This window comes from Mesoplodon bidens (assembly GCF_964165515.1).
Source record: "Mesoplodon bidens genome assembly, chromosome: 20".
In the NCBI taxonomy this organism is placed as follows: Eukaryota; Metazoa; Chordata; class Mammalia; order Artiodactyla; family Ziphiidae; genus Mesoplodon; species Mesoplodon bidens.
Window position 1 is genome coordinate 28,113,857 of NC_138181.1, and position 13,337 is coordinate 28,127,193.

The window sequence follows — 13,337 nt, forward strand, 5'->3', positions numbered from 1 at the left end:
AAGAGTGGCATGGACATATATACACTGCCAAATGTAAGGTGGATGGCTAGTGGGAAGCAGCCGCATGGCACAGGGAGATCAGCTCGGTGCTTTGTGACTGCCTGGAGGGGTGGGATAGGGAGGGTGGGAGGGAGACGCAAAAGGGAGGGGATGTGGGAACATATGTATATGTATAACTGATTAAATTTGTTATAAAGCAAAAAATTTAAAAAAAAAAAACTACAATGAGGTATCAGCTCACGCTGGTCAGAATGGCCATCAACAAAAAATCTACAAACAGGGCTTCCCTGGGAGCGCAGTGGTTAAGAATCCGCCTGCCAACTGGGGACACAGGTTCGAGCCCTAGTCCGGGAAGATCCCACGTGCCACGGCAGCAACAAAGCCCATATGCCACAACTACTGAGCCTGCTCTCTAGAGCCTGTGAGCCACAACTCCTGAGCCCACATGCCACAACTACTGAAGCCCGCGCACCTAGGGCCCGTGCTCCACAACAAAAGAAGCCACCGCAATGAGAAGCCCAGGCACCGTAACGAAGAGTGGCCCCTGGTCACTGCAACCAGAGGAAAGCCCGCGTGCAGCAATGAAGACCCAACGCAGCCAGAAATAAATAAATTAATTAATTTAATTTAATTTAAAAAAATCTACAAATAATAAATGCTGGAGAGGGTGTGCAGAAAAGGGAACCCTCCTACACTGTTGGTAGGAATGTAAATTGATACAGTCACTATGGAGAACAGTATGGAGGTTCCTTAAAAAAACAAAAATAGAACTACCATATGACACAGCAATCCCACTACTGGACATATACCCTCAGAAAACCATAATTCAAAAAGACACATACACCCCAATGTTCACTGCTGCACTATTTACTATAGCCAGGTCATGGAAGCAACCTAAATGCCCATCGACAGACAAATGGATAAATAAGACGTGGCACATATATACAATGGAATGTTACCCTGCCATAAAAAGAAACGAAATTGAGTTACTTGTAGTGAGGTGGATGGACCTAGAATCTGTCATACAGAGTGAAGTAAGTCAGAAAGAGCAAAACAAATACCGTACGCTAACACATATATATGGAACCTAAAAAAAAAATGGTTCTGAAGAACCTAGGGGCAGGACAGGTATCAAGACGCAGATGTAGAGAATGGACTTGAGGACATGGGGAGGGGGAGGGGTCAGCTGGGACGAAGTGAGAGAATGGCATGGACTTATATACACTACCAAATGTAAAATAGATAGCTAGTGGGAAGCAGCCGCATAGCACAGGGAGATCAGCTCGGTGCTTTGTGACCACCTAGAGGGGTGGGATAGGGAGGGTGGGAGGGAGACTCAAGAGGGAGGGGATACGGGGATATAAGTATACGTATAGCTGATTCACTTTGTTATACAGCACAAACTAACACAGCAATGTAAAACAATTATACTCCAATAAAGGTGTTGAAACAAACAAAAACCCCACTAACAGTATACCTGAAGGACATATTTCTAGCTTTATAGTCCTACTGTGAAAAGATCTCATGCTCGCTCAGAGAAAACAATTACTGCAGAATTACAAATAGCACCTTTAAGGGTTTGTTGTTGTTGTTGTTTGTTTATTTTTAATGCACTCCAGCCTGGCAGAGCTGAATGACTATTTCCTTTAGAAAACATTCATCTAACTCCCAAATATGTATAAAATAAAAGTGAATGGTTTCACTTAGTCTAAATAAGATGCACTCCCTGGCTTATGCAGCCTACCCCAAAATTTTACTGAGAGCAATTTGAAGATAATGACCTAAAACCCTAATAAAGTCGGAGGGCAGAGGACTCTAACTGTACCAGAAAAAGGACAGAACAGTTGAAACTATGACTGAAGGAAGCAGCTCCATTCGTGCTATGTGGCTGATAGGCCTCATCAACGTGGGTTTTAGACAGAAGTCTGATAAAAAGCAATGCTGCCTGTCAATACGAGTGAGCAGAACTGACCCTTAAATAGAGGGCAATTTTTTTTAATCAGGTGAACAGTAAGTAGCCAAGTAACAAGATTATTTATGCAGCAGCACCTACTCTTTGAGCAAAAAGATCAATCTCTGCCATCACAGAGTTGTTCCTGGCAGCCTCTCTAGTGCAAGAAGCAGGGAGTAAAAATTAGTCCTCAGATCTGTGCCTCAGATACAATGAATAGGGACAACCACCCCAAGGACAAAAGATATACCAGTGCCACATGAAAGAGAACTACCTAAACTGTCACAATAAAGCAATGCCCAAGGAACTGCCTCGTGGTCACAGATCCAGGAAAGATGCCCCAGGACAATGCACTATTTACACAAGTATACAGAGAGCAACTCTGGATGTGTGTATCTATCATTGACAAAAATGCCTTTGACAAAAATGCCTTTCACAGTATTTTCTCCTAAGGTTCTTTGCCAAGCTTGTTGAGGAAGACTATACATTCTTCAGGATTACGATCCCAGAGCTGATGTTGCCAGGTGCATTTGACTCTTTGAAGAAGTTCATGCCCCTCGTTACAAGAGAATTTTGCAGCCTGTCTGAAGGAAGTTATCAACATACTTCCCAAGATTTACATGAGGAACTGAAAGCTTATAAAGGGATGGAGGTCAGAAGAATAGGTCATCACATGCACTTAATTAAATCTGAGAATGGACTCTTTGTGCTTCTAATAGACAAGGCACTTTAAGAGTTTGTCTAATCACCAAAGTACCTGCAAGTGTTCTCCCCATTGAAACCTAAAGTAAGGTGTTTCTAACAGTAGGGTGGAGGACACAAAAGAGAAGACAATATGTGGAAAAGGAATAATGCACTAAACGAACACCCCTTCCTGGTGTCTGTACTCCAAAACTCCCTGTTGATGGCAGGTACTTAGAGTGAGGGGAGGTGGTGAGAGGAAGAGGTTAGGAACCTGCAACACTTTATTTTAGTCTCATTTATCAGCAGTCACTGATAGTACTGCTGAAGATGCTCAATGATCATTCAAAAGGCATTCTTCAAAGTGCAACAACCTAAATGTTCCACTAACTGATAAATGGATAAACAAAATGTGGTATATTCATACAGTGGAATGGTATTCAGCCAAAAAAATGGAGTACTGATATATACGGCAACATGGATGAACCTCGAAAACATTATGCTGAGTGAAAGAAGCCAGACACAAGAGGACACATATTGTATGATTCCATTTACATGAAATGTCCAGAATAGGCAAATCTACTGAGGCAGAAAGCACATGAGTGGTTCCCAAGGGCTGGGGGGAGGAGAAGAATGGGAAATGACTGCTAATGGGTATAAGGTTTCTTTTTAGGGTGATGAAACTAGTCTGGAATTAGTGGGTATGGTTGCACGGCCTTTGAATACACTAAAAACCACGGAACTGTCCACTTTAAAATTGTGAATTCTATGGTATGCGACTTATATCTCAATTTTTGAAAAAGCCACTCTTTAGTTCAGCTTGTCTACTGCCCCTTAAGTCTCCCAGCGCTCAACAGAGGGCCTGCTTCCTGGGACCCCCAGTGGGCTACCCTTCAGTGTGATCGAGAGGAAGTGATGTCAAAAAAGATTTAAGTGCTTACACTGTTTTTGTTCCATCACATGTGAGAGGGAAAGGGGAAAATGATTATGCAGCACTCCTAGTGTAATCTTCTGCCACACAGTGAGGGCGATCCATAACACTCCGACTGTGACAAAAGCAGGCTGTCCAATCATCCTGGACAGTAGATACCATGTTTCTGTTTTTCTAAAAGGGAGTTCTTGCTGAGCTACTTCTTTACCTCCTTGATGACAAACTGCCAACATTAAGACATTCATAGTATTTCAAATAGTCTGGAGACTTTCGCTAGTACATTTTAAAGAAGATAAACCGTTAATTCTTACCAAGATCCACTCATCATAGAGGAACTGTGCTCAGATACAAAATGACAGATGGTGCTAGAGTACCAATAGCTGATCATTCAAAATAATTAGTTCTGATCAAAAAATGTCTTTTGGCGCCTTTTTGTTACACCATTAACTATGTCACCATGTGTGCAGTGCTGGAATCTTTTGTTTGGTTCAGAAAATAGAACACTCATGCTACAAGTCTGGAAGAAGAATGAATACTGATTCACTTAAGTATCTGCCACTACTGATTCTAGATTGTTATCTTAAACTTCCTTGGAGTTTTCAAATGGTCCATGTCTGACCTTATTGTGGAGAGACTGTATGGCAGAGGAAAATGCTCAGGAATTCAATACACCCACAATTTATCAACGTGAGGTATCACCTGCTCATAAACCGCCTTAGGAGGAAATTGTAACTCCACGGAGCGTGGTCATCACATTACCTTGGTCACACCACACACAGCACATCTGGGAACAATATTATAAAAGCACCAGGGAGAGGAATATTAAGAGTATAAGTTTGAACAGCGTCTCTAGAACCAGATCTTGGTGTGTGTGTGTTGTTGTGTTGAGAATTTTAAGGCGACGAGGAGGCAACAAGGGTGTCTGACATTGTGGGCTCTTTCACTTTCTGTGGAATGACACTTCAAAAGGAGTCAGAGGAAGCCACAGTAAGGATGATCTTTGAGCAGATGTGACCTGTAAGCCTCAGGTACCAAACTTGGAATACTGGCTCTTGGGTTCTCTGTCAGCTCAAGCATCACAATTATGAAAAAGGAATTTCTAGATTCAGACATAAATAATCACAAATCTATAATAAATAAGTACCATAGAGCCTATTCAAGATTATGAATGGAAAGAGAAACATGATTGAAATCTTCAGAGACTATATCTCACAAGAATTAAATTACTTGTAAACAAAGTCATACAATCGAACCCATCATTATACATTTGTGGGACCTAGATTAAGATAGAGCACAGTTTACGAGAACACAGAGGCATCCACAGTGTGTACTTCTTAGAGGGTGTATTATTCAGATTAGAAAATGTAGCAGCATAACTCACTTTAATGTTGACCCTGGTTCAGGGGCAAATGTGGCAAGTCCAAAGCCCTCAAACAGTGCAAAGACCCAATTTCAGCCAATATTTTACTTTTCCATCAGAGACTTACAAAAATTACCTATCAGAAGCAAAACTGACAGGCCAGAGTTTCCTTTCTTCCCATGAATGCTTATTTGGGGACACTAAAACAGAAGGGTAACTAGAGAAACAGAAGCCTAGAAAATCCACAAACTACACAATACTATATAATCATACTGTATATGTATAACCTGTATTTTAAAAATTAAAAATAAACACACGCACTCACCCCTAAAAATATCCCAAGTACCGTAAAGGAGACTGAACTCCCCTATAAATTAGATTCCTGGGGTATATTTCAAATGTGTTTTCTCAAAACAATTAGTCAAGAACCCTTTATTCCCAAACCTGGGCCTCTGTATTTTCTAAGAAAAATGAAAATCAACACAAATGGTCTACATTGTAATTTTAAAAACACAGCATTGGGCTTCCCTGGTGGCGCAGTGGTTAAGAATCCACCTGCCAACACAAGGGACATGGATTTGAGCCCTGGTCCGGGAAGATCCCACGTGCTGTGGAGCAACTAAGCCCGTGCGCCACAACTACTGAGCCTGCACTCTAGAGCCAGCGAGCCACAACTACTGAGGCCTGTGTGCCACAACTACTGAAGCCCGCACACCTAGAGCCCGTGCTCCGCAACAAGAGAAGCCACCACTATAAGAAGCCCGCGCACCGCAACAAAGAGTAGCCCCTGCTCGCCCCAACTACAGAAAGCCTGCGCGCAGCAACGAAGATCCAACGTGGCCAAAAATAAATAAATAAATAAAAATTTTAAATTTATCCTTTAAAAAAAAACCCAGAAAACAGTATTTCCTTCCACTGCTTTTCCAAGGCAAGCATCTGAGCAGCTACGCAGGTTCTAACAACTGAACAGCTTTCTATTATAACCCAATTATTTAAAAACATGATACTTTGAACGAATTCCACTGCCAAGGGAGAAGCTGTATAAATTTTGCTGTTACTGATTAGTAAGTTTTATGGACTTCCTTTATTCCTGCTTCCCTGACAACCACAATTTTTTTTTCTTTTTACCTAACTAGGTAGAGGAGGATAATCAGTGGCACTGTCATGCTATAATTAAAGACCAAATACCTTAGTTGCTTCAGGAACTCAACATCAGAGTTGCTGTTAATAAGCTTGATGAACTCCTCATAGGAGGGAGCATAGGTGTAGGCTCTCTTGTGATGTTCATTCATCTGTTCTCTGTGCTCCAACTGGGCAAGCAACATCTGGTTAATGTAATCTGGATTACTAAGTAACTCCACTACTGGCTTTAAGACTGTGGGACAAAGAAGAGAGCACCACTTAAAAAGGGTATTCTCCTTTAAAGGAACTGCTTTCATGTTATATAATTGAAACTACATCTGGGAAACATTTAAAAACTACCCACATGGGCCACAGACACACACACACACCCACACACACAGCCACCCATCCCTCTGGGTTTGCTACTAGTTATGGCTACAACCAAGTGGTTGTTTTAACAAATGAGTTACATGTAAAAGAATAATGGAAGAAAGCCATTTGGAACCCAAGTTGTTAACAAAGCTATCAAAATTAAGTACATTCATTTTTTTCCTTTGATTTCTTTTATAAGGCTCAATATGTTTTGTCTGCCAAAAGATGAAAGTTAACATTCTCCCAACTGGTGAAACAGACCTCAGGGAGGAAGTTGTTTAAAAAAAGTCAATGACACTATGACAGATTCATCCTACTAACTTTATGTTAAAAAGTTCCCCTTTTCTCTGTGGTTGGCTATATCAGCTAATGGGTACAGCTGGCTAATCCTGAGATAATAAATGAGATATTAAATCACTGCATATCAAACACAACGTTATCTGTTTGAGATTCTGAGAAAGGAAAAGTTTCTCTTACATGATATTTTCTTCCATTTTTTCTTATCCTAGCTAAGCATTTCCTTGGATATACTTTTTTTCTAATAACCACATTATTTTGTGGTACAGTTCCTCTTTTATTTACTCTAAGTTACATATAGGCATTGTCAATGAATACTGAAGCAAAGGTATTTTAAGCAAATGCATACTAGAGTTTGAGTACAGATAGTCTTTCATAAAGCACATAACTGGCCTGGGTAACTCAAAATCTATCCCAAATGGATGCTACACTGTGGTGGGCATAAGGACTGGTTGCCTATTATAAACAGCAGAGTGGACTATGTATTTGGTAATATGTTATATGAAACATCTGTTTATCACGTAGGGCCAAGTGATGCCTTCTTTGAGTGACATTTAAACCTGACCTTTTGAAAATACTTTAATTCCCGTATGTCCCACAGTATACAAGGTCGGCATAGGTGTCATATAAAGTGTTATCACATTCGTATGTAGCATGTTAGCTTGCACAAGTATCGCATTAGTAATATCAATTACTTATGAAAGTCTACCTTTTGCTGTGAGAATTTCTGCGAGCATTATGCGTAAGCTGAGAGACTGGACATCCTTTGAGGGGAGGAGACAAAACACCAGAACCCGAGAACACGTTTGTAGAAATCTTACTTCATCATCTGAGTTCCTCAAGAATGCATGCAACACAAAAGGCCTCGGCTGTTCTTCATTTCTGAAAAAAATAAATACATGAAGAGAGGGAAAGGGAAGGAAAGACGTTTCTGCAAACAGTTTGGTTATGTACCATTAGGTAAAAGAATATTTCAAATGGGGCTTCCCTGGTGGCGCAGTGATTGAGAGTCCGCCTGCCAATGCAGGGGACACGGGTTCCTGCCCCGGTCCGGGAAGATCCCACATGCCGTGGAGCGGCTGGGCCCATGAGCCATGGCCGCTGAGCCTGCGCGTCCGGAGCCTGTGCTCCGCAACGGGAGAGGCCACAACAGTGAGAGGCCCGCGTACCACAAAAAAAAAAAAAAAAATTTCAAATGGGCAACGCAACAGTTTTAATAACTATGTCCACTCTTTGACTATATCAACAGTCAATAATTTTCTCAACCACAGACTAACCTGGAAAAATGCAAATGCATGGCCTTTCGGGATTTCCAACCTTAAGTAGCATCAGCCCTCATACACGACTCCCAAGTCACAGCAACAATCTAGAAAGGGGTGAGTAGCTCTTTAACTAGATTATTTGTAAGTCTCCTAGCTCTCTCCCTAAATGTGATCTGTAGCTTCATTTCTCCAAAAAACAAAAAAAATCTAACAAAGCATTAAACCAGGGTCACCAGCTCCTGGCAGCGTCCCCCTGTCAGTGTGGACCCGCCACTTGTTTACTCCAACTACTAGTACTTACCTCTGGGTTCTCATGCCGTGAGTGAGCAAAAGGACATTAGCCTTCAATACACTTCATACGTGCAGTATTATTTAATCTTCCCACCCACATCTAGAAGTAGGTATCATCATCACCATTTTATAGATGAGAGTATTAAGGAATGATTACGTGAACAGTCCAAAGTCACAGAGGTGATAACTGGTAGAAATAACTCTCAAGTCCTATTCTGTCTGACTCTCAAGTCCAGACTCTTTAACGCTACACCACAATCAGAGATTGTTAAAGTGAAAAGGAAATAAATTTCAGAGATACAGAAGAAATATATGTGAAAACAAGCACTATTTTGTGCCTTAAACAACATGCCTGTGCTTGACCAGTAAACAAAATGCCCAGATTGTAAAAAGGAGGCTGTGAAATTAAAGATGCCATTGATGTAATAGCATAAAAAGAATCTTCTTTAGGTTTTCCTGAAACATGCTCTGGGACAAGACAGATGGGGCAAAGGACGAGGAAGCAGAGGCAAAAATTAAGTGTGACCTGGATTGGCTTAAAGCAGCCAACAGAACGTCAGCTGGGAAATAAATACAGGCCGACCGGAAAACTGCCTCACACAGTTGCCTGACAGTCAACCAGAGGATGTGTTGCTTTTATTAATGCAATTTATTATTCTCTTGCCTGATAGTGGCCAACTCAATTGGGTGCTTCCTGGCTGCCACAGTCATTTTGCAGCCCGTGGAAACGTGTACACCAACGGTGACTTCCAGGGCGAGGGCACTGTTTACCTGGGGCAGGCAAGTACCGAGATAACCATCGAACCTAGGTTTCTGCCGGTCTCACTGTGTGATTTGTAGAAGGTGATGTACAATCAGATATTAGGTCCCCAGCATTCACCTCCAGGGCACGATCATCTATATGCAAAACACCAGTGACCTACTGGCACTTTTTCAAATATCCATAATGTCAGAGAACAATGGTAGATTTTTTTTTTCCTTTAATAAGAATCATCAACTAGAAGCTTCTAGGCATAGCCTAAGTGTACCCTTGGCACGAGAAAACTGGAATTCCACAGGAAAGGAGCTTCTAAAATGGAATCAATTCTCTGTTTCTATTATTCTGATGCTTACTCATCACAATATCTTTATATTATCCACAAAAGCAGTAATTTCAGAAGCTGGTAAATAAATGTCTCAGTGAAAAATATATTCTCATGTTGAAATCAGATAATCATAAAAACACTAAGTTTCTCTAACCACTTGCTTCTCTCCCAAACCTAAATTCATCAGTCTTCTAACTGGAATAAAACAATGATCTGAAATACTGTCCTGTAGGGACTTCCCTGGTGGTCCAGTGGTTAAGACTCCACACTTCCAGTGCAGGGGGGCGCAGGTTCCATCCCTGGTTGGGGGGCTAAGATCCCACATGCCGAGCAGCGTGGCCAAAAACTAATAATAATAATAAAATACTGTCCTCTACTGAACCATAATTTAAATACTTTAAAATGAGCTTCCACTGACTGAATTCAAACAAATCTTTGACAGTATCCACCAGGCATATACCACAGCAAATTAGATTCTGAACACTCGGAAGTAGAAGCTAAGCTTTTGAGACTCCATGGAGGTAACCCAAGAGTCCTATTTCTCTGCTTTCCTTATAAGTTCACATACCCCCTTATTGGAAGTTACTTTCTCTAAAAACAATGGTTTCCCAAGGGTGGTCTATAGGCTCCTGTGTGTCCCCAAGACACTTTCAGGGGATCTGTGAGGTCAAAACCATATTCATAGTAACACAAAACTTCCATATGTCTTTTTCATTCTCACAAGTTGTAGTGGAGTTTTCCAGAGGCTACCTGATGTGTGGTGACATCATCACTCTGATGGTAAGTGGAAAATGTACTGTGTATTCCTACACTTAAAAAATATCTTAGTTTAGGGCTTCCCTGGTGGTGCAGTGGTTGAGAGTCCGCCTGCCGATGCAGGGGATACGGGTTCGTGCCCCGGTCCGGGAAGATCCCACATGCCGCGGAGCGGCTGGGCCCGTGAGCCATGGCCGCTGAGCCTGTGCGTCTGGAGCCTGTGCTCTGCAGCGGGAGAGGCTACAATAGTGAGAGGCCCACGTACCGCAAAAAAAAAAAAAAAAAAAAAGTCTTAGTTTAATATCTAATATGGTAAATATTGACAGACAGGATGAGTGGTGAGCTGGTAAATGTTCAACAACTGGCTCTCCAAGGGGAAAAAAAAGCTCCGATTTGTAGCATTTGCCGATTTCAAGGTGTAATACCCATGCCATGGCCAATTACAAACCGACAAGGTGGTCATCACTGACCTCAGAGTTGAGAGATGTGCACCGTCCGCTCCCACACCCAGCAAAGCCGGCCCTGGGACACCACAGCTCTAACCGCTTAAACAGAAGCTCTTTCAGGTCCTTGATAACTTTTAAGAGTGTAGAGGGATTCTGAGACCACGAAATCTGAAAACCGTAGCTCTACAGTAATTTTTTCAAACCATGGGTTGTGACCCACAAGGAACAAAATAAAATTTAGTCTCAAATGCCATTTTTTTTTAATGGTAAAGAACAAAAAATATCAAAGTTTTCACAGGTACTGAGCATTATTTGATGAAACTGCATCACAATATAAAATGTATTCCTGGTTTTATTTTTAAAGTTTGCAAAAAACACTGGGGGCAGCAAGCTGGAAAAGAATAGGCATATGGCAGCCCTGTGGATTCTGGCCACATGAACCTGAGCTGGGTGGACACGGGGAGAGAGGACGACTCGTGGGAAGAGGCGGCACAGCCAAGGACAGAGGGCTGCTGCTGCACGACCGACCGCCCTTGGCAGCCAGGCCCCAGAGCAACCTCACAGGCAGGACAGGGAGTGCTTTCTGACAGAGCCACAAGGCGGGGCTTCTTAGAAGAATGTGAGTTACCACTTGCCCCACGAGGATGCCTCTGCTAACTCATCCCCTTCTGCATTTTGCAAATACTTTCTCTCGTCCCCGTCCCCGTCCCCGTCCCCGACAGCAGTGGCAGAGCAGTATCAGTGAGAAGAGGCCACAGGAGCTGCAGGGAGCCCGCTGCTACTCCAACGGAGCCCCGATCCAAACAGGCAGGCTACTTACTGCAGTAAGACTGCTTTTTATGTCCCAGTTAGAGGTGCTATGAGTCACCATGCTGTCACTCACATAAGAGTAAGACAAACACTTAAGATCAGCAAACCTAAGAGAGTAAGAATTTGTTAGGAGCACAGAAAGGCCTTGTTGAAGTCTTCTTCCATAGGCAGAGTCACCTCACAGGCACAAACCTTTCCCGTGGAACAGAACAAAAGGCTAACAAGCCTAAATATGAGCAATTTTCACACTGGAAGACCTTCTCTAATTACAGCCCACATGCTCCAACACTGAGTTCCTTTTAAAAGTCAATTTTCAGGATATTGTGATGCAACAGAGCTCTTAACACAGGACTCACACACACACACAAATAAACTTCGTTTAAACTTTCCTGAAAACTGAAAACTCACTGACACTCTTCAGAGTGTAAAGCGCTATATTTACATGCTCTGTTTCTAGGTACCCTTAATACTGTCTAAATAAATTCATGATGGTGCTGCTGGCTCCATAAAATTCATTTCACTGTTTCAGTTATTTACAAAATCAAACAAGTCTACAAAGTGGTTTTCTATTAAAAAATTTTTTAAGTCTACTCTATCAGAACATTATAATTATCCCCCCCAATAGGTCTACATTTCCAGCCAAGTGCCAGCAAGAGGCTGAATATGCCAGGGTTTTGTCTTGACTTCAACCACTTTCTCAATAAGGAAGATATTTTACTGTGAATAAAGGTGAAGGGGAGGTTGTTCCCATTATAACAGTTACCTGGCGTTAGCTGCCTTCAGGTCACAGAAGTGAGTGAGTAAAGCTCTCACGACATCATTGCAGACAACTCTGACCACGTCCACGTGGCTCAGCCTGTGGCGCAGCTGTCTGGCAACTTCCCAGAAGTCCTCGGAAAGCAGGCGGTAGAGCTGCCCCTCGTCTCTGCTGAGGCTTCCATACCAGGACAGGATGTAGTCTCTGTAACTGTAGTCAAACACTACCAGGAGGATACAGAGCAACGCGTCAAATTTGGGTGAAAGCAGCAGACACCGAGACGGCTTTTCTACTGGAAGCTGGCCATCTGCTATTTAGTAGTCACTGTTTAAAATACGTGGACCTTTTTTTTTTTTTTTTGATGTGGACCATTTTTTTTTAAGTCTTTATTGAATTTGTTACAATATTGCTTCTGTTTTATGTTTTGGTTTTTTGGCCAAGAGGCATGTGGGATCTTAGCTCTCCGACCAGGGATCAAACCCACACCCCCTGCACTGGAAGGCAAAGTCTTAACCGCTGGACCGCCAGGGAAGTCCCTCATTGTTTAAAATTTAAAGAGAGTAGAAAGCAAAACAAGGGAAGACATACTCTTTCTTGAAGCCTTTCAAAATGAGAGATTCTCATGTAACTAGAATTTTGGGGGTGTGGTGACCATAGGTACTGGATTTTCTCAGATAGCCCAATCTTTAAATATTCTATCTTGGTACCAAACTCTCTGATTTTTCTTTTTTTAATTTTAAATTGCTCTAGACAGTACAAATAGGACCAATGGGTGGAAATCACAGGAAAGTTGTTTTTTTCTGTTCAACATAAGGAAGAACTGAATAAAAACATTAAAGCTATTCGAGAGGCTGCCATATTAGATGACGAATGTTCCATCATAAGAAATTTTTAAACAAGCTGAGTATCTAATGGACAAGGATGACATGGAAAAATTACTTCCTGAGATGGCGGGCTGGATTACATGAGCTCCAGGCTTTTATATCCTTTTACCCTCCTTCTGGGAACCCCAATGCCAAGCAACAAGAGCATGATGACACACACCTTGCCAATAAAACACTGCTCATTTGTTCATGCGCAATTCTTTCTCTCGTACTCTTGTATCAAACAAAGTTTTCATGCCAAAGAATTTTTAGCTAGTAGCAAATAAATCTGCAAACCAAAACGTTTGGAAAAATAGAAGCATTTTTCCTTTCAATAAAATTTAATTTCAAAT

General features: G+C 41.9%; 1 protein-coding gene across 5 annotated transcripts in view; it reads right to left on the reverse strand.

Annotated features, from left to right (window-relative positions):
• Positions 1-13,337, reverse strand: part of SNX25 (sorting nexin 25) — a 114,967-nt gene that overhangs the window by 71,951 nt on the left and 29,679 nt on the right. For all 5 annotated transcript variants that reach the window (XM_081220843.1, XM_081220842.1, XM_081220841.1 and 2 more), the window contains exons 3-5: positions 12,128-12,344; positions 7,424-7,596; positions 6,112-6,298 (exon numbers count right to left, since the gene is read on the reverse strand). In XM_081220843.1, the coding sequence (XP_081076969.1) occupies positions 6,112-6,298; positions 7,424-7,596; positions 12,128-12,344 (577 nt within the window). The remainder of the gene's footprint in view (positions 1-6,111; positions 6,299-7,423; positions 7,597-12,127; positions 12,345-13,337) is intronic.